At 43.3% G+C, this 21,006-nt stretch overlaps 3 protein-coding genes across 10 annotated transcripts in view; 1 reads left to right on the top strand and 2 right to left on the bottom strand.

Moving 5' to 3' along the window:
• Positions 1 to 386: 386 nt before the first annotated feature.
• BBIP1 (BBSome interacting protein 1) lies at positions 387 to 15,112 on the bottom strand. 2 transcript variants are annotated; one of them, XM_017348555.3, is made up of 3 exons: positions 14,974 to 15,112; positions 1,504 to 1,576; positions 387 to 726 (listed from the first exon to the last, which is right to left on the bottom strand). In XM_017348555.3, the coding sequence occupies exons 2-3, from the start codon at positions 1,547 to 1,549 to the stop codon at positions 563 to 565; spliced, it is 210 nt and encodes a 69-aa protein (XP_017204044.1). In that variant the 5' UTR covers positions 1,550 to 1,576; positions 14,974 to 15,112; the 3' UTR covers positions 387 to 562. The 2 variants fall into 2 exon arrangements, with proteins under 2 accessions (XP_017204044.1, XP_051679546.1); XM_051823586.2 differs by lacking the exon at positions 14,974 to 15,112 and adding an exon at positions 14,389 to 14,527.
• SHOC2 (SHOC2 leucine rich repeat scaffold protein) overlaps positions 14,982 to 21,006 on the top strand; it is a 103,942-nt gene continuing 97,917 nt past the window's right edge. For 2 of the 7 annotated variants that reach the window (XM_070057230.1, XM_008270502.4), the window contains exon 1: positions 14,982 to 15,120. The gene's annotated coding sequence lies outside the window, so the exon portion shown is untranslated. Of the gene's footprint in view, positions 15,121 to 15,668; positions 15,837 to 18,265; positions 18,459 to 21,006 lie in introns of those variants that run through there. The other 5 variants (XM_051823581.2, XM_051823579.2, XM_070057226.1 and 2 more) reach the window with 4 other exon arrangements.
• Positions 15,412 to 16,578, bottom strand: LOC138845494 (uncharacterized). Its single transcript, XM_070058323.1, has one exon. It carries the CDS (start codon positions 16,576 to 16,578, stop codon positions 15,412 to 15,414), a length of 1,167 nt encoding a protein of 388 aa, XP_069914424.1.

The raw sequence follows: 21,006 nt of genomic DNA, 5'->3' as shown, positions 1-21,006 counted from the left end.
GTACAATTAAGAGCTTAAGTTGATTACAGAATAGGTAAGGGCTTCTTAAAAGTCAAATTTGTTTAAGAAATAGTTTTCTCATCATTAGACCATTACTGTCCATTACTGGTCAGCAAAATGGTATAAACATGATAGAGACACACAAAATTGGTTAAAAAACCTCAAATTACTCTCAAGTAAATTTTACTGTAATGTGGGTAATGTAAAAGCCTGATATGATCCTCTGTATAAAGAAGGTTGCATTTAATCACTTGTGCTAAGAATGCTGCCTTATAAAACTGATGGCCAACAGGAATGGTGAATTATGATATGCAATTTTAAAAACATGGTTTAAGTAAAAAAATAACTTTATTGCTTCAGCATTAACTGTTCAATACAAACCAGTGTTTAAATTCACCAATATAGGTCTTTATTTAGAAATACCAATACCAATACAGGTATTTCTATGAATATCAGTTTTATTAACAAATACTTTTCAGTTTACAGATCCAGATTATTTTCTAGTTACTACTGAATAGTAGGTAAGCTAGGGTGATTCCTAGTTCCCTAAAGTGGTAGGTTATTAGTGTGTTATTTGCCGTTGTTTCTCTGCCATTTCTTGTTGGCGAACTGTATCCTGTGCTGCTTGCTGCATTTTCTCCAGTTTTTCCAGAGTCAGAGATTTTAAGGGCAAAAGTTTTGGTTTACACAGCACCATTGTGGTTACATCTTCCACAGACAACTGCCCTAAGTTTGACAAGAAATAAGAATTAGTTTGTGAAGGATAACCCAGTTGTTTGGTGATATGGACTTGCACTAGAATTAAAGTCCAAAGGCAAACCATTTTCAGTGAAAATCTTTTAGACTGAGTTCTGCTGTGGGAGCAGAAAGATCAAAGTCACCCCATAGGCAACATTTCTTAACACTACAGTGGTCTTGAGGAAGACAAGTTTTGAATTCCTACTGAAGACTAAACTACCATAAGATATACAACATTTTGTGTCAGCTGTTTAATTTAAAATAACATTTAGGAAAATATATACATAGTACATAAAAATACAGCAAAGTACATTAATTTAACATAACTATTCCAGTTATGAAACCCTTAATGTAAACTAGCTTTTTGTAATGCTTAATTTTGGTTTCTTTTTCCTCAGTTTCAGATATTTCTGAATTGAATTACTTCATTAAAAATTTCATATAATCTGCAATCTTGGGTAACAGGATTTGCAGGTATAAGAACCACTGCCTCATTTACTTCCTCCTCTTATAGCCTACTTGTTAAAATTGTATGAGGATACTTCAAAAAGTCTGTGAAAAAGTGAATGACAAGGTTTATATTGCTGCAATAAAGAAAATCCATGCATTTTTTTCACAAAACATTTTTATGAACTTTTTGAAGACTTCATCTAGTAACAGTGGACAGTAAATGTGACATAAAAGAACAGAATAGCTGCAGAGGTTTTATTCTGCTGTTACTTTCTAGGTCCCTATGATAGTCCTAAGTATTTGTGATGTAGATACCTTGTTTTGGAAGAACTTCGCGGAACATTGACTTCACTTCTGCCATTTTTGAATTGTTGGATACAGTTTTTTCCTAAAATTAAAAAAGATTATTCAGGAATAATTCCCCAAAACATAACTGAGATCATTTCCATTATAGTTTAAAATGTAAAATCACAATTTGTACAGAAAATGGATTACTTTATCTCTGCATACTCTTCCCATTAATTTCCTGTGGTTCTTTTAATTGGAACAAGGTTGAGATAGTTTTTATACAAGCAGCCAAAGCTTGTCAACTTTGATCAATCAGTACTAGTGTTACCTGGAAGGCTGGGTGTTCTAAATTTTTCCCCTCCCAGTGAAAAACTGGTACTACAGGATTTTAGACAAAGGTGATAATAAGTACTAGCTGTGGAACAGGTGTTTACATGTAGCCACCGTGGTTCACTGATAGTATCTCCCCATGACCACCATTTGAGAGTGGGGTGAGGCAGTGAGGAAGAGGAGGTAGGCAAACATTTCTCAACATTCTGACTTCTCAATAGTTAACAGTTCTTTCAATCCCCTTTGCATAGTAAAAACATCTTAAGGAAGTTACTGACTACACAGCTGCAGTTTGTAAGCAAGGAACACAATAGGTTAAATTGGCTCTTGAAAAACCTAAATGATGACATGCTTTCAGCTTAGTAATTTTCTAATACAGAGATACTATTAAGCTAAAGGACTGACATACTGTTCATGAGTATTTTGTTAGGAATATCCTGGCATATATGCCACTTACCCAGTCATATCTGCTCGAAATGTTTCACCCCATATTACTAATTGCTTATGTTTAAGGTGTTCTGGACAAAGTTGTAGACTTGATGCTTCTCCAGAGAGTCCCACACACTTACATTTCACCATACTGATGCAGTCTTGCCATGCATCTTGACAACATCACCACAGAAGAAAGATTTACTGTTTATAAAGTGGAGAAGCTGGCTCAGTGCCTGCCTTTTCTGCCCACTGCAAGTTATAATGGAGTGAAGCTGCTTCTGTTCCTCTTGCTCCACTACTTCTCTGACATTCCTAATAAAAGCTCGCTACTGTCCACCTACCGAACCTTTTCCCTTCTCTTGTTCACATTCTTACTCTGGAATGTCTTCTAAGTTCCTGAGGAATCTTTCCCAGAACCTTATCAAACTATCAAGGACAGAAGATGAAGTTGGGAATGGACCAGGCATATAGCAACTCATCATTAAATGGAATGTAAGGTAAATACAACATGTAATTTCCTGAAAATGTACAGCTTCTACCAGTTTTTCCTCCTAATTATTCAGGCTTGCCAGTGGTACCTAGTTGTTATTCTTTTCCCCCTAGGTTATGTTGAAGGCTGATAATGTAGATGCTTCGACTTGCCTTGAATATAGCTATAAAAACCAGTATCAGAATGAAAACATTAGGCCCTTATTTATTTGCTGCAGATCTGACCTAAAAGGGAGAACAGACATTATAGGTGTTGATAAGTAAGTGAACTCTTACTTGTATCACAAAAATGCAAAAATGGGGGTGAGCACATGCTTGAATACTAACTTTGATATCAGAGTACGGGACCCCAGCTACTTGGATCTGAATCGCTGTTCTTTTTCTAGTTTCACCAGTTCACAGCCAGTATCTGGCCTGAGGAAAACAATGAAACTTGGTGCTCTACCAAACCCAAGGTCTGTGACTAAGCTGCCATTGTTAGTGTAAAAGGTGTGGGGCTAAAGAACTGGTGTGTGGAAGATCAGTGCTGTCACTTGCCTAGGTGGTGTCTGCTTTACTAAGGATGGTTCTTGTTCTGAGGCCCCTTAAGGCACTGGCAGGAGAGAAACAGGAAGGGAGGGGCTAAAATAAGCAAAGCATTGTAGCTGGGTGGCCAGCACTGGCTGGGTAACATTTTCTTGATAAGCTGCCCTGGGAGTCCAAACTAGGAAGGAGCATGCACTTCCTTCTCCCAGGTGATAGCCCACCGCGGTGCTTTGTCTAGGATGATGTGCTCTGAAGGAGTTGTGGCTGCTCCTTGGACTACTTCCTCGTTGGTCAGGTGAGACGTATTTAAAACCAGGCACAGATGAGCCAAAGGAGAAACGTAGTAGCTACAGCTGAGACTTAAGTGTACATAAAATGACCATGGCCATTCAATTAAGTAAATAGGTGTTAGGCACTGCTCATCAGTGAACAAAACAAAAACCTACACTTCTGCTCTTCTGGAGTTTACAGCCTAGATAAGGGAAGAACCGAATGATATAAGTGTGATAGAAAAAATTGGTTTAAGAGGACTGAGGAATGCTGGTGGGGGGGCCTTCAATTTCAACAGCAAAACAGGCACTGTTAGTATAACTTTACTAAAGGGATATCTGCATTATCTATTAAAACCAAATATGCATATTTTTGGACTCATTCTTCCAGTAGGCAGCCCTCAAAGAAACAATAAACATATAAAGGTATAAGAATGTGATTCAAGCATTGCATTTAATAGCAAAATATTCACAATAAAGGAAACTGTTTGCCAGCAGGTAAAAGGTTAAACAGGGCCAGCGCTGCGGCTCAATAGGCTAATCCTCAGCCTGTGGTGCCAGCACACGGGATTCTAGTCCTGGTCCAGATTCTGTCCTGGATGCTCCTCTTCCAGTCCAGCTCTCTGCTGTGGCCCGGAGTGCAGTGGAGGATGGCCCAAGTGCTTGGGCCCTGCACCCCATGGGAGACCAGGAGAAGCACCTGGCTCCTGGCTTTGGATCAGCGTGGTGCGCAGGCCGCAGCAGTGAACCATCAGAAAAAGGGAGACCTTTCTCTTTGTCTCTCTCTCACTGTCCACTCTGCCTGTTCCAAAAAAAAAAAAAAAAAAAAATCCCAAAAAACCAAAGAAGGTTAAGCAAATTATGGAACATTTATATGGAATAGAATACTATGCCATAGTAAAAAATGATGCAGACTGTCAAGGCATATTTTAAGAGAAAACATTAAACTGCAGAAGTAAAGTAAAATTATTTTTATGATAGGAACCAAACTTATAATGGTCATAGAATGTAGTTGTGTCAGCTCATTATTTCTTGAAACCCTTAGTCTGGGTAATTGGAAGTTAACCAGCTGCTTCCTTTTCTTCCATAGTTTAAGTCTGTAATTTCTTACGGAAATAATATTTTTAATAATGCATTTCAAAATCATGATAATGTATGCAACCTTGTAGCTATTTAAGCTGGAAGTCTAAAATTAATGCAGAAGAACTTAGAAGAAAACCAAATCTTTGTCATGAAATACTTTACAAGTGAGAGTTAAAAGACATGTCTAGGAAAGATTACTACTTTAAAATCAATAACACATATGCAGAAAATTAAAAATATCTGGAATGTAGCTTGATAACCAAATTAAATTATGGGTGTAGACTGGACTAGATTGCTAATGTGTCCTTTTGAACTTTGAAATATATACTGGGGCCAGCACTGTGGCAACGAGGGTAAAGCTGCTGCCTGCAGTGCAGGCATCCCATATAGGCACCGGTTTGAGTCACAGCTGCTCCACTTCCTATCCTGCTCTCTGTTGTGGCCTGGGAAAGCAGTAGAAGATGGTCCATGTCCTTGGCCCCTGCACCCATGTGGGGGACCCAGAAGAAGCTCCTGGCTCCTGGCTTTGGGTTGGCACAGCTCCACTGCTGCAGCCATCTGGGGAGTGAACCAGCGGATGGAAGACTCACACTCTCTATCCCTCCCTCTTCCCGTCCCCCCCCCCCCCACTGCCTCTGTAAATCTGCCTTTCAAATATATAAATAAGTCTTAAAAGAAAATATATACCAGTGGTCCTAGGTTTTCTACCTGCATATTTGCAAGAGATTTTGATAAAATATCACTTTATACAGTTTAAAATTATAAAGCACATAATTTTTAGTACATTAAAAAGTAACTGTTCTATTGGTCTTTCAAAAATATACCTAGTTATAATCTGAATATCTGAGTAACTTGATAGCTAATATCATGCTAGTTCAAAAAGTTTATTTTGAAAGCCAGAGTTACAGAGAGGGAGGGAGGGAGGGAGGGAGAGAAAGGTGTCTTCTATCTGCTGGTTCACTCCCCAAATGGCTGCAATGGCCAAAACTGAGTCAATTGCAATTGGAAGCCAGGAGTCAGGAGCTTCATCTGGGTACAGGGGTGGGGTGAAGGGGAGGACAAGGACTTGGGCCATCTTCTTACTGCTTTCCCAGGTGCATTAGCAGGGAGCTGGATTGGAAGTAGTGCAGCTGAGACTTGAACAGGCACCCATATGGGATGCTAGCACTGCAGGCCAGGGCTTTAACCCGCTGCACCAGAGCCCCAGCCCTGAGAACTTTTGTATTATTCCTTTTCTCACCAGACTTCTATTTCCATCTCTCGTAATTTTATTCTAATATAACATACTTTCATAGTCATATTTCCTTACTACAAAAATGTTTATATAAATTTATTTAAACATTAGCTTGAGAAAAGATTTCCCATTCCCTGGTTCACTTTCCAAGTGCCTGCAACAGTCAGAGCTGGGCCATGCTGAAGCCAGGAGCCAGGAATGCACAGGGATCCCATGTGGATGGCAGGGACCCAAGAACTTGAGTCAGAATCTGCTGCTTCCCCGGCACACTAGCAATGGAGCCCTCAGTCTTGATCCCTTGAATACTGATACTTTCTTTGTCTCTGCCTGGCACCTGATTTTTACCTGGGGAGCATTTCATCATGGTAAAATTGTATGTGGCCTAGAGAGATGCCTTTCCTTGGTAAAGTCTTAGAAAGATGATTAGATATAGTTTATCAACAGGCCTATTTTCTTAGGGAATTCAGTATTAGCAGAAACTACATTTGCAAATTTAGGGTATGAAATTAAATTTGCCTCTGTAACCCACTGTCTTCAGGCATCTTGAAGGATATGTAAACTCTGCTATAAACACTGCTGATTTATACAATAAATTATACTATATTGTTCTTTGAGATGTCAATGGACTATTTGACAAGAGATCAGTTATCGCATCTGAGAAACCCTGAGAAGTTGAACTTTCTTTTTAACAGCAGCACTTTTTAGAAACTTTACTATGCTAAACTACTTGATGAATCTCCAAAGAGAACTGATCATATATATATATATATATATATATATTATTTGACAGGCAGAGTTAGTGAAAGACAGAAACAGAGAGAGAGGTCTTCCTTCTGTTGGTTCAACCCCCAAATGGCCGCTGCACCGATCTGAAGCCAGGAGCCAGGTGCTTCCTTCTGGTCTCCCATGTGGGTGCAGGGGTCCAAGCACTTGGGCCATCCTCCACTGCACTCCTGGGCCACAGCAGAGAGCTGGACTGGAAGAGGGGCAACCGGGATTAGAACCTGGCACCCATATGGGATGCTGGCGCCGCAGGCGGAGGATTAACCTAGTGAGCCACAGCACCAGCCCCGAGAACTGACTATATATTGTTTCTTAAAAATTTATTTGATCTGGCCGGCGCCGCGGCTCACTAGGCTAATCCTCTGCCGTGCGGCGCCAGCACACCAGGTTCTAGTCCCATCGGGGCGCCGGATTCTGTCCCGGTTGCCCCTCTTCCAGGCCAGCTCTCTGCTGTGGCCAGGGAGTGCAGTGGAGGATGGCCCAAGTGCTTGGGCCCTGCACCCCATGGGGGACCAGGGTAAGTACCTGGCTCCTGCCATCGGATCAGCATGGTGCGCCGGCCGCAGCGCGCCAGCCGCGGCGGCCATTGGAGGGTGAACCAACGGCAAAGGAAGACCTTTCTCTCTGTCTCTGTCTCTCTCACTGTCCACTCTGCCTGTCAAAAAGGAAAATTTATTTGATCCAAGAATCCTTTAAAAAGTGCTTTATGGGACTAGTGATCACTAGAACATACTTTGTAATTCTAGGGCAATGTAATTTTCCATATGGCACTGTGGTAAGATACTATAAATTAAGCAAATACTCATTTTAAGGAAAATGACAATATGTATAGATAACTCATTTTAAAAAAGATTTTATTTGAAAGGCAAAGTGACAAAGACAAAGATATCCTCCATCTGCTGGTTTGCTCTCCAAGTGGCCGCAAATTGCTAGGGGTGAGCTGGGCTGAAGCCAGGAACCAGGAACTCCATCCTGGTCTTCCACACGAGTAGCAGGGACTCAAGTACCCGAGCCAGCTGCAGCTGCTTCCCCGGAGCATCAGCAGAGCTGGAGCTGAAGCGGAAATGCCAGGGTTGCACTCAGCTAGGAGAGGCGGGAGTACCAACTGGCGGCGTCACCTGCTGTGCCACAATGCTTGCCCCAACAATTAACTTTGGAATTGGTAAAAGATTACCTTTTTTCTGAATATAACAACTCATGTCCCAATGGCCTATATATAGGATACCTAAAAAGACCTAAATTGAGCAATAAATGTATAAAATATGGTAACCTTGGAATAAATATGTTGCTGAAATATTCACAGAACTGAAAAATTGGGATTTAATGAATTGATACACTGAAAAACAGTGTATCTTTTTTCCCCTTGTAAGAGGAAAGTTCAGACCATCTTGGATAAAACAATCTTTGAAAGGAATTCTTCAAATATGAAAAGAGAAAATCTTGCAGAGTATCTGGGGATTTGGCAAAAATGACAGCTCCCTATCACAAGACAGATGTTTTAACATGAGCACGTGGCTGCACTGTGAAATCACTGAGGAAGAGAAGCACAAAGCAGGCCCTTGCACCCACATGGGAGACCTGGATGAGGCTCCTGGCTCCTGGCTCCAGCCTGGCCCTGCCCTGGCTGTTGTCATTTGGGGGGGGTGAGCCAGTGAAAGGAAGATCTCACTGTCGCTGCATTTCCCTATCCCTCTCTGTAACTGCCTTTCAAATAAGTTAACTAAATCTTTTTATAAAAAGCTGGGTTTTTTTGGACAGGCAGAGTTAGATAGTGAGAAAGAAAGACAGAGAGAAAGGTCTTCCTTCCATTGGTTCACCCCCAAAATGGCTGCTACGGCTGGCGCACTGTGCCGATCCGAAGCCAGGAGCCAGATGCTTCTCCTGGTCTCCCATGCAGGTGCAGGGCCCAAGCATTTGGGCCATCCTCCACTGCACTCCCAGGCCATAGCAGAGAGCTGGACTGGAAGAGGACCAACCGGGACAGAATCCGGCGCCCCAACCAGGATTAGAACCCAGTGTGCCGGTGCTGCAGGTGGAGGATTAGCCTAGTGAGGCGTGGTGCCAGCCTAAAAAGCTGTTTTATATATGCATTTAATGAAGAATATCCACGAAGAAAGGGAAATACGAAGCAGACTCATTTAAACAGAACACATAATGGGGGTGGGAAAACCCAGGCCAGCAAAAACAATACCTTCATTCTCCATTAGTTGGGCAACCATCTTCATGAAAACAAAAACAATCAACAAAAGCAGAACCTCTAGAGAACCTTTCAGAATGTGAAGAGTAACATTTATTAATTTTGTTATGAAAAAGTTGGCTCCTTGTCATCTCTTGGACTTGAATGTTGTGGACCTGCAGGGGAAAGAGCCTCTAAACAGAATTCTTCCTTGAGATCTATTTGCAGACAAAAAGTAGCCTAGGTCAGAGTCCTTTGTTCATCAAGAAAGTAGGGATTGCTAAAGTGGCCAGAAATCATGAATTTACAGACCAAAATGAATGATTTAGTTTATATATATTTTATTTGGAAGTGGATACTGGATATTAAAGACTACAGGGGTAAAGGATGTTATTTTAGGAGACAGCAAGAAATTTTGGCACGGTGGGTAAGACTGCAGATGCCCTCGTCTCATGCTGCAGTACCTGGATTCGAGTCCTGGCTTCACTTTCTTTGGACTCCAGCAACCTAGTAATGTGCATCCCCGGAGGCAGCAGGTGATGGCTTAGTTCTCGGGTCCCTGCTTCCCATGTGGGAGACTTGAAGTGAGTTCTGGGCTCTGGCTTTGGTCTGGCCTAGCTCAGGTGTTATGGGCATTTGGGTAGTGAGCCAGCAGAGGGCAGATTTCTGTCTCGTGGTTTTCAAATAAAAGAAAGTAACTTTTGAAATAGAAGACACAAGAGGTAGGCAAGGGTATAAGCAATAGATTTAAACCTCTACCTTCTCACTCACTAACCTTTTTCAGTGATACGATTATGATTACGCAGATGGTGCACTTATTTATCCCAGTGGGAACATTGCAGGGTGGGGGGTGGAGAGAGAAAGCTGAAAGGGAAGGGTAAAGACCAGGAGTTAGGTTTTGATCCACTGTGTGGAAGCCCAATAGGAAGGTAAAAAGGACTGGATATCCACAGAACCTATGGTTCAACTTGAACTGTAGAGGTGGAATTAATAGGCCCAGAGGATGTGGAAAGATGGGTGGTGGGGCTGGTGGTAAAAACAGACACTGTAGCAGCTGAAAAAAGGATCTGGAGTCATAGTAGTCAAACAAATTACTTCATTTTGTAATCCTTAGGTTTTATCTCTGAAACAGAGCTTATTAATGGCATCAACTTGAAATGACTGGTGTATTAAAGATATAATTCATACAAAGCCATAAAAATCTCCCTGACACATGATGAGAGCTCAGTGAAATGCTAGCAATTCTTACTGTATTGTATCGCTATCGCTACTGTACTGTGTCATATAATTAGACTCTCTAAAAAAAAGTTACTGTGTATTAGAGTTAAACTATGTTAACATGTATTATAGAGGCTGATGACTGAAACAAAAATGAAGAAAAACCTACAGGCAATCATGAATACTTGAGATTTCTGTTTGTTCTATCTGTACCCATACTGTCACAAGGTCATTTTTTAGAGATTTACTTATTTGAAAGGCAGTTAGAGAGAGAGAGAGAGACAGAGAGAGCGTGATCTACCATCTGCTGGTTCACTCTTCAGATGGCCACAACCGTCTGTGTTGAGCCAGGCGGAAGCCAGGAGCCTTGAACTCTACCCAGGTCTCCCATATGGGCGGCAAGGGCCCAAGGACTTGGGCCATCTTCCTTCGCTGCTTTCCCAGGTGCATTAGTAGGAAGCCGGATCAGAAGTGGGGCAGTCTAGACTCAAACGGGTGCTCATATAGGGTAGTGGCATCACAGGCAATAGGTTAACCCACTGGGCCATAATGCTGCCCCAACTCTTTAATCTGTGAATTTAGCATTCCTTTTGTCATGTTTGGTAGCACCCTAGAAGAAATCTCTTAGGAAGAAGAACTGCTCTTTTGGCTTTTGTTTATGGCATTATTATTCTTAAAAGAATATGCCACTGGAACTTGAAAATCTCAGGCTTATTTAGAAAAATATAATACCTTAAAATCATCCAAGTTTTGTATTTTTAATGCTGTATCACATAATTAGAGTTTGTATCATAGCTCTTTGAAAACATTTATTAGACAAAGATCATGAATTAAATAGACTATTAGTTTTAGATTGCATCCTATATTGAATTTCTGATGAGGTGCATTTTGAGATTATCAACCAAAGGACCAATCAAGTGTTCATATAAGAAAAACAGGGCCCAAAGCCTGTGGTTCTAGCCAGTTGAATGTTTTATTGGTTTTCTTGATATTTCAAAGTACTTTAACCAATGTTTAAGAATTTGGAGGCTTCATGTGAGAACAGAACTTTAGCTCTACTTAGCAAATGTGGCATTAAAGTCCACATTCGCACATGGCAAACTGTGGCCAGGGCTGGGAGTGATGCTCCCATCAGGTGAGCATGTGCTCTCCAGTCCTTACTGCTGCTGTGGCTTCCCTGGAAGATACCTGCCCAGCCATTATGGCCACCTGAGTACAACACAGGCCAGTGAAATACATGTATGCCAGGCTGTATAATTTTCTCATTAATGGGCACTGAGAAGCAAAAATATGATCTTTGGGGACTGAAGGTGGCACCGGGAGCAATCCCATTTATGTAAAGGACATTTTTCTTTTGGGAACATTAAATTAGCTCCTTTAAAATAAAAAATTCAATCTGCCTCGTGCAAGTTGTGAGTGGTGGCAAGAATGACAAAAATAGCAAAACATTTTATCTTTTGTCTTATCCAAGAGTTTGTTGTTGACCGACAGATAAATTTTCAAAACCATGCCAGACTTCTGAATGTAAGCTAACATGAGAAAAAGGTAAAAGAGGGAACCCAGAAAGAATTTTTTAGCAGACACGAAGTTATAATGCTCACTTCTCGCGCGACTGCCCACACGCTAGCAGTGTTTAATTTGGATTGATAATGTTCGTCTGGAGATGCCAAGTAACATCATGTGTCATACAGTTGGAAAGTATAGTAGATTCTATTCTGCTTTGCTATCTGGCATCTGCTGGAAGAAAAATGTTGCAACATGCTCAATTTGGCTAATTAATTCAGACTCATGTGAATAAAATGTGCAGTGTCTAGCTTCTGAAATGTGCCTAGGCTACAGAAAAGAGGCTGTTCTTGGGTGAATCTGGATGGTGCCACTGGCTCTGGAATACTCCACTAGCAGGCACTACTATTACAGTAGCAGAAAATGGCATGTTACTTGTGCAAAATGCCTTTTTCTAGTAAGTTATCCTGTTTGAAAATTCAATACTAAATAGTAGACCTGAAACTGCTAGCTATTAGCTTTTTAAAAAAGTGCCTGAGATACTTAGTTAGCCAGATCAACAATATGTAAGGAAAGGGAAAGGATCGTTTGGTATTTTACCTGGTGTTTCTCAAAGCACGATCCTCAAATCACCTGCATCAAAATCCACTGGACTATTTAGAAAAACAGACTTTCCCAGAGCCCTTCAGAAATCAGAATTACTAATTGTTAACTGAACTCCCCACTATTCTGTTTTAGATTCAACACTAGATATTCAATACCTACTCTGTGCCCAAACTGGACTGTTCTATGTTATTAATAATTGCCATCCACTGACCCCATTCCACGTGCCATACCTCGAGCTGAAACACTTCACATGTATTTGAGTTGTTAACTTTGTTAACTCAAACCCGAAGAGGTTTTAATGATCCATTTAATACATAACAGAGAGAAACTGTAAGGGCACTCAGCTAGTGATTGGTCCTGTTCCTGAAACAGGTCTCATCCTAAAACCTGTGGACTTATTTGGTGTAGTATTTTGCCCTCCTGGAATCTGGAGTCAATTTAAAATTGTTTCAAAGTCCCACAAGAACAAATTTCCTACTACATAAAGAAAGCAACTGATGAAGTGTGTTTTTAACTTTTAATATGATGGCTAAAAACATCCTATACCAATATAAAAGATTCTGGTTTCCCAGAGCATTTTTTTTCCCTTTCACTTAATCTTTCACGATCAAATGTATGTCTAGGAGAAGTGTATGAACTTGGTAGTTGTGAAAATTTTCCTCTTGTGATTATGAAGTAAATTCCACAAACACTTTTCTACCCATTGGGGAGAGAATGTTCCTAATGTACTAAGTATTAAGTATAACCTCGATTTTGCAATTTTTAATAGGCTCTGCTTAATTCTATGAAAAAGCTATCATAAAAACACCAGGACCAATTAGGACTTGCTGAGAATTTCAGAGAGAAAAATAACATTGCCTAAACTGGAATCTGCCCAAATGGCCAGCAGTTGCCTTGGTATTTGCTTTGATAACATCAAGATTCATCTGTATTTGAAGTGCAGGGCCCACACATTTTTCAACAGCAGTGTGCAGCATGCCAGGAGTTGAAACTCATGAGACTATGCTGACATCAGTACACTTTGCTGTAGATTACATTACATCAGCTCCAAGTACAGGCAAACTAGTAGCAACATTTATTAAATGTAGGCAGTCTATGTAGCCAGCCCAAAGCACTACTACATATTCTGCACACACAGAAGATTAAATGCTAACCTCTTCTTTGCCAGACACCACACAGGGGTGAACACACTAGAAGTGAGACAGATTTAACTAACAACTCATGGCAAGGGTACATGTAATTGCATTTGAGGTTTAATCATGATTGACCAAGTACGAATAGTTTAGTATTCCTTGAAAAAAGAAATGTTAAATTTAATCTAATTAAGCCTCTAGGCTAATTTCTAGTTTACAGGAAATGAGAAAAAAGGGATTTGTTTATTTTGAAAATGACCCACGGCTTGAACTCTTCAAAATGACAGTGTCACAGGAGGAGAAAAAAAGATTTTTTAGATTAAGGCAAAGAAGATATAATCCCCAAATAAAATACATCATTCTTAACTGGATCCTGATTTTGGGGCAGGATGAAGCGGAGAGGGGAAGGGATAAAAGATATTCTTGCGTCATTTAGGAAGATTTGCACATGGGCAGTAAATATTACAGAATTACTAATTTCCTTGTAATAAATGACAACAAAGTATGCGAGGAAGGATGAAATAAATATGGCCAAACGTTAACTGCTGGACACAGGTGAAGGGTCTATGAAAATCTGTTAGTCTTTTAGCTTTTTAGTGTATGAACATTTTCAAAATAAAACATTTGGGGAAAATCATGTTGGAAAGACTTCAGAGGAGAAATTAAAAAAAAAGGTCTGGGTAGCAGGCTCTGTGCCGAATTTCTGATGAACTGAAGATCCCTAAAACTTGGCTGGAAGTGTCTTGGACATCCAGGAGGCTCCCACCACACTCAATATTCCAGTAAGTATTTACCAAAATCATCATCAGGTGCAGGGAAAATTATACGACAGATGGACCAGACACAAACGATTGTAGCTAAGAATAAGAAGCAGGGCAGTGGGGGTAAAACAGAAGCGGCCGTTGTATAAAGTAGAGACTTCCCTAAGAGGGGTCCAGGAAGCGCTAGATATGCTCAGAGGACATTATTTCTTGCTGGAGAACATCTGGAAATCCGTGTCCAGGGGTCCCCGGGTCATGAATACCCGATCAGCTAAGGGGGCTGCCACAACAGAGCGCATAGTCAGGACTGCTTCCTTCGGCCGGGTTTCCCCCTCATCGTTCACTCGGCGGACGGCCGTTCCGGATTTACCTGGAGGTCCCAGTCTTCCTGCTGCAGCTTCAGGCACGCGGTCTGGTGGGACCCAGGTGACCGCGCGTTCTCGCCTCGAGCCTTCGCAAGGCGCTACACGAGACAAGGCGTGCTCATCTTGCAGAGAGCCACAGGACACGGGCTTTATCAGTATTCACAAGCCTTAGGACAACACGCGCAGGGTCAGGTGCAGAACTGCGGCGAAAGCCCTACAGAGACTCCAGGGGACAAGGCTCAGGTGGGCGGCGGGGAGTCAGCAGCGAGGTGTCGCCGCCGTGGCCGGACCCCTCCGCCCTCCAAAGGTCGCGCAGTCAAAGTCCCGCACTGGAGGGGAGCTCGCGGGGGTGTGGCCGGCAGGGCCCTCGCGGCTCGCCCGGCTCCGACCCGGCCCGGGCAGCCGGTCCGGCGGCCTCGCCCCACAGGGAGCCTCCGAGGGGCGGAGGGAGGGCGGGCCGCCGCCCCGCCGCCCGGAAAGAAAACCTTCCTTGGGCGGAAGCGGCGCCGGGCCGCGCGCGCCCGCGCAGCACTCGCTCCCCCGGGACTCGGCCACCCGGAGCCTCGCCGCGGGGTCCGCGGGTCACTCACCTGGCTGGGCGACCCGGGTCGAGACCGGGCACCTCCTGCGGTGCCGGCGGCGGCTTCCCCACCCTTCTGCCGTGACCCTGTTCGGAAGTGCCAAATGCAACTTCCGGGCAAGGAGGCGTTCTCGGAACCCTAAACTGATCCACTTAGGTAAGTGGCCAGACGTCTCGGCACACGAAGGGCCAGGAAACTGGATCTGCAGTCCCAAGTGTACATCAACGTGCCCAACACCGAATCGCCGGTCCCTTGTGGTGCCCCTCAGGGCCTCCTTGCAGATGCGTCCCTTCCCGGACGGCTCCGTTGTTGCCCAGGGTAACGGTGAGATTGGGCGAAGGAGAAGGCTACGTCACACTGGAGACCGGAAACCAGGAAACTCCTGGTGCCATTAGTAGTTATGGCCGCCTTAGCGTCGACAGTGACTTCCAATTGGGAGTTGCCGCTCTACCCTCCCGGAGGCTTACTCGATGGCTGGGCTAGCCAGCGGCGCCCAGTGGGCGGGAGACGGCGTAAAGAGCCGAGGGAAGGAAAAGGGCGGAGGGAGGGAAGCAGGCGCCAGTGCCTCGCTCTGATTGGGTGGCTTCTGCGGCCCTGGCTCCTCCTCGTTTTCTTCCCGAGCGAGTGACGAGCCCGCGCCGGAGGGGTGGGGCGGGGCGGCTGGGGCGAGAGTGTGTGGAGGGGCGGGCGGGGCGGGGCGAGTGGGGGAGGGGCGGGCGGGGGGCGGCGGTTGGGCAGCGTCGCTTCGGAGGAGGAGGAGGAGGAGGAAGGAGGGCGAGCGAGGAGGATGGCGGAGTCGGGGCTCTTGACGGTAACCTGGGGCGGAGGAGGCGGAGGGTGTCTGTCGGTCGGTTCTTCCTGCATGCCTTCCTGTAGGTCGGGCAGTCGGACTGGCTGGCGGCGGCTGAGGGGGGGACCGCGCGCCCTGACAGGCGCGAGCCGGCGGGGCCGGGGCGAGGCCCGCGGGGCCGGGGCCCTGGGAGGCGCCGCCGCCGCCGCCGCTTTCCTGGGTGCTGTCGCCGGGGGTGCTGGGCCCGCGCAGCCGGCTCGCCCGCGGAGCCGGTAGCCGGGCGCCGAGGGCGAGGCGGCGGGCTCTGACAGCGGCCGGGGCCCGGCCTGCGCCGGCGGCGGCCGCCGGGACAGCGCCGGGGCGAGGGCGAGGGCGAGCCGGCGCGAGGGCGCGGGCCGGGGGCGCGGGCGGCCGCTCCCTCGGCGCTCGGCGCCTCGGCGCCCCGGCGCCCCGGCTCCGGGCTGCCGGGGGTCGGCGGTCGTGGAAATCCTTGGCCCGGGGCCGGCGCGCGGCGGCGGCGGAGATACGGGGTGGGGTCTCCTGCCCGCGCGCTCCCCAGAGCCCACTGCTCCCTCCCCCGGGCTCCTTCCCGTCCCCGGAGACCCTTCCGCGAGGAGTGTGGTGAAGCGGCTTTGGGTGTGTTGCTCGGTGAAGCGAGTTGTAGCCGCTCGGTACCGCCTTCTGGAGCTACCTGATGGCACCTTGTCCGCCCGAGCTGTTGGGGTCAGAGGAAAAGTCTTGCAACTCCCCCGCCCCCAACTTTGACGCCGGGGGCTTCGGGGCAGCGCGACTCCCGCCCCCCCCCCCAGCCCCTCACTATCCATTGTTTTGTGCCCTCCCCCCTCCCCCCAGGCCTAGATGGAAGAATAATGACTCTAAAGCATTAATTTGTCTGCCCCCCCCCCCGTCTCTCTCTCTCTCTCTCTCTCTCTCTCTCTCTCTCTCTCTCTCTCTCTCTCTCGCCCGCTCGCATAGGGTTTTTGTTGTTGTGGAAGTGTGGCTTTACAAACAGGTGGAATGAATCCCGGCCCGAGGGTTGGAAGGAAGATGCTTTGTGTGTGTTTCAGCCCTTACAGTTGGAGATTTTGTTTTCTTGTGTGTCTGTTGCTTTGTATCATAATGAGGGTGCTGAGGATAAAAGAGGAAGCACTGTTTTGCAACCTACCCAAAGAAATATTTTCGAAGTCTCTAGGGATGCTCAAGCAAAAATTAGGTTGCAGATGTGGACTGTGGATAGTACTTGCCTCCAGCATGGTCACTCCCGTCGCTCTCTAATCTTACACCTGTGTAATGTTGTATACACGCTTCCTAGATGGCACGAGGTCCGGTATCTATTCAGGGGATACTGTATCAAAAGTTACAGAGGGTGCACCTGTGTAACGGAGTATTGTATCCCTAAATGTAGCATCGGCACTAGGAAAATAGTTTTAAAGACCTCAGTTTCATAGTGTGTCAGTCCCTGCCCGCACCCCTCCTTGCCACGGCCGTTATAACTGTTTGTTACTATGTATTTGAAGAGATTTAGCAATTGTTTATCATTTGTAACATGCAGTGAGCTTTCATTTATAACTTGAGTTTAACAGTTGACTTTTTATGTGACAGTGATAGGAATTTTTAGAAAAATGAAAATGAGCATTCTCTGCATTTGGATATTTGACTATGGTAAATTGTTACTTATTTGGACATAAAGTACACTGTAAAATTTTTTTGACAATTTTTACAAAGTCTGTTTCAAAAATAGAATACAAACAAAAATAAAGGCATTGTCTAAGCTTTCAAACTTTCAAGTGGCTTGAATAGAAAGCTCACATATACAACTGCTTACGAGAGCCAGTTTGAGTTGTGGACATGTAATGTCTCTAAAGGTATTGTGTTTTCCCCGGTGCTTACTCCATCTTGGAAGAAACAGCTAGACTTAAATTGGTGTGTTTTCTGATCTCTCATTGTTAGTATAATTTCCAAGTTTCGAATTATTTTCTTTTTTGTTAAAAATTGTTTTGGATTACAAGTTACTTTAAGAGATACTTGAACAGTTTTTAGCTAGATTGTTTTGGGGGTTTCTTTGGTTTTTAAACTATCAGAAAGTTGACTATAGCTGTTTTTTTTAGTGATTGTAGCAAGTAAGGAACATACATCTCCTTGTGAACTACAAGCGGCTTGGAAATTTGAAACATTTCATGTTTGAGTAGTAATACCAAAATTATAAATTCTTTGGTTACCTGTTCTGGAATTGCACTTTTAAATTATTACCATTTCTCTTGTGACTTGGAACAGGTCAGAATGATTTTTTGCCCCCTAGTAGACACATATAAACTAAAATTCTGTGTGGATTTCTCACAGAGATGGCTTCTGAATAGCTGCCAGTGTGTTTTTGGCCTTGGCTTACCCCATAGGTATTGGGGGCAAGGGGAAGGGTGGATGAAATTGGAATTCTTTGTTATACAGGTAGTTAGATTGCAGTTACTTGTTTTAAAAATAAGCTGGATTATCATTATTTCTTGTGTAATTCAGAGTCTGGAAGTCTTGTGTTCTTTAAACTGTGTAAATAAACAATGTTTGAATTTTTAAAAAGAAGAAGGGATTGACAATGGACCATCTTGCTAGGAGCTCTGGACTCAACTACTTCAGGACATGTGGCCACTGAAATGTATTTTATTTTCAAGGTGGAGGGCGAAATCGCTTCCCAAATCCTTTGCAGGATCTGGTAATTATGCCTTTGTCTACAAAGAAATACAGAACTGACATTGGGACTGTGCAGCTTGGCTGGCCAGCACTGGTCAAGGTGTACCTGTGTGCACTGCTTGTTCAGAAAGGGGGAGGGATGGTTTGGGCAAGTGCAGATCCAAAGGCTGTGGTAAAAGGGAAAACTTGTTTTGAAGTGGAAAAATCCTGAGAGTTTGTGCAGACACTCTGACCTCCCAGATAAAGTGGGCTTTCCAGTTTGTTATAAAGTACCTGCTCCATCAGTAAAGTTCTTGGCTTCTTAGTAAAAAAAAAAAAAAAAAAAAAAAAATTTAAAAACTTTCTTACTAAAAAATATACTCTAAACTATATCGATATTAGGATGCAAATTTTTGGAAGGAAAAGTTAAATGAATTTATCTTTAGAATTGAGTGTATCACTGTATCATTCATATATGAAAAAGCATAAAATGTGTTCTCAAAACAAACAAGACAAAATCTGCAAACAATAAAAAAGCAACCAGGCGGGGCAGGCGTCCTGGCCTAGCAGATAAAGCTATTGCCTGCTGTGCTGGCATCTCATATGGGCGCCGGTTCGAGTCCCACCTGCTCCTCTTCAGATCCAGCTCTCTGCTATGGGCTGGGAAAGCAATAGAAGATGGCCCAAGTCCTTGGACCTCTGCACCCACGTGGGAGACCCAGAAGAAGCTCCTGGCTCCGCCCCAACCCTTGTGGCCATCTGGGGAGTGAACCAGTGGAGGGAAGATTCTCCCTCCCTCCCTCTCCCCTTCTCACTGTGTGTAACTCTGACTTTCAAATAAATAAATAAATATCTAAAAAAAAACCAGTCAGGCAAAGAAGGCAACTCATATCCTTTGGTGAATTCTAAAATATATAGCTTGGATTTGATGGAAGAATTCTGAATTTATTTATAAAATATCAAGAGAAGAAATTGTGGTATAAGTACTTTTAGACATTTTCCAATGTAACTAACAGGATATTGGCTAGAACTTGGCTGTAATTTAGTAATAGAGTGATGCACTAAGTACTTTTATGTGCTTGAGAAATGAGTACTGCAAATGTTGGTTGATATTTTTGCTTATTGTTACATTATATTTCATGCCTTATATATTATGCATTAGACATGTAATTTAAGGCTAACTCTTTAATAGAAAATGTATATCATCTGCTATTCTAGTAAGCCCTGTTGTAATTGCATAGTCTTAATTTTGTTTCATTTACTTGTTATACTACATCCGAGTTGTGCCTTATAGACGTTTTTGGAAAATATTTTGCTAATGTAGTAGTTACATTTATATATGTCATGGATATATTTAAAGGTTTCTTTATTTGAAAAGCAGAGTTAGAAAGAGAGACATACGCACGCACTCTCAAACTCACATTGTTTCTCCCTTTCCTTCACTCCCTAAAGGGCCACAATGGCTGATGCTAGGCTAGGTAGAAGTCAGGAGCCTGGAATTCCATTCAGGTTTTCCACATGAATAGCAGGGTCCAGAGCACTAGGGCCATCTTCCACTGCTTTCCCAGTAAGTTAGCAGGGAGCTGGATCAGAAGTGGAGCAGTTGGGACTTGAACCAACACTCATATGGGTTGCCAATGTTGCAGGCCATGGTTTAACCTATTATGCCACAATGATGGCACCAGATTTTGTATTTTTAAAACTTTCTGTTTAAGCTGACTTTTAAAATCAGAAAAAAATTTTGAATTACAGATAATGTGTGGTATGCTTGAACTTAGTATATTATAGAGTATTCTGAAGTGTGCTTGTTAATCAGTGCAGGTTGAAAGGAACCTGTATAAATCTGAGAAGCTGTTTTATATTCCAAAATAAATTAAATTGATGTTTATTCTGATGCTGTTTGAGTTTTTTCCTGGCTCCCAGCTTTTTAAAAAGCACAGCATCTTCATTTACCAGAGTTCAAACACATAAGAGGAATATTCTTATTACAAAAGGCCATCAAGCTTTTGAGGTGTTGTTAACATATGAGCTTCTTGAGAAAGTATGCAGTTCCCATTATCAAGATATAAAAGAAAACTAATTAGATTTCATGCTTGTATATTTCATTCTAATGTCTTAAGATTGCAACTGATTGCAAAATGTAGTTCATACTGTGTAAAGGTAAAGATTTTTTTCATAGGAATAAGCATATTGCTTGTAGCTGAAACATTACAGAAGATCTTAAAAGAGGGTAAAATTGGTTCCTATGTGAAGTGAGCCTGACTTTTATGAATTATTTTGGCATAACTTCTGTTTATAGTACTGTGATGAATTCTTATGTTTAAGTACTATTATTTGCCTTCAATTTCTGTTTAAAAGAAATTTCACAGCTGACAAAGATGAGTCTTTTTTAACTTTTTTAATATCTTTGAAGTAAACTAAAAATAGCTTGTTCTGACAAAAATGATTTTTAGAATCTGGAATTAGTTAAATTTGGGTTTTCTGAGTTTCCGGTTTTGTGGAACACTTGTGAAAACCTGAAATTTGAGAAAAAACTGGAGAAAATTCTTTTTTAAGCATTGTGTCTTTTAGCAGACCTTCTTTAACCTCTA

This window comes from Oryctolagus cuniculus, chromosome 15, assembly GCF_964237555.1.
Source record: "Oryctolagus cuniculus chromosome 15, mOryCun1.1, whole genome shotgun sequence".
Lineage (NCBI taxonomy): Eukaryota > Metazoa > Chordata > Mammalia > Lagomorpha > Leporidae > Oryctolagus > Oryctolagus cuniculus.
Note: the sequence above shows the minus strand (reverse complement) of the source record. Positions and strands in the feature narration are given on the sequence as shown.

Bases quoted from the DNA above. Each gene is read 5' to 3' on its own strand.
- BBIP1 (XM_017348555.3), bottom strand. From the start codon at position 1,549: ATGGCAGAAGTGAAGTCAATGTTCCGCGAAGTTCTTCCAAAACAAG. The intron at 727-1,503 runs GTATCTACATCA...TGTCAAACTTAG, and splicing joins CGAAGTTCTTCCAAAACAAG to GGCAGTTGTCTGTGGAAGAT.
- LOC138845494 (XM_070058323.1), bottom strand. From the start codon at position 16,578: ATGGATAGTGAGGGGCTGGGGGGGGGGGCGGGAGTCGCGCTGCCCCGA.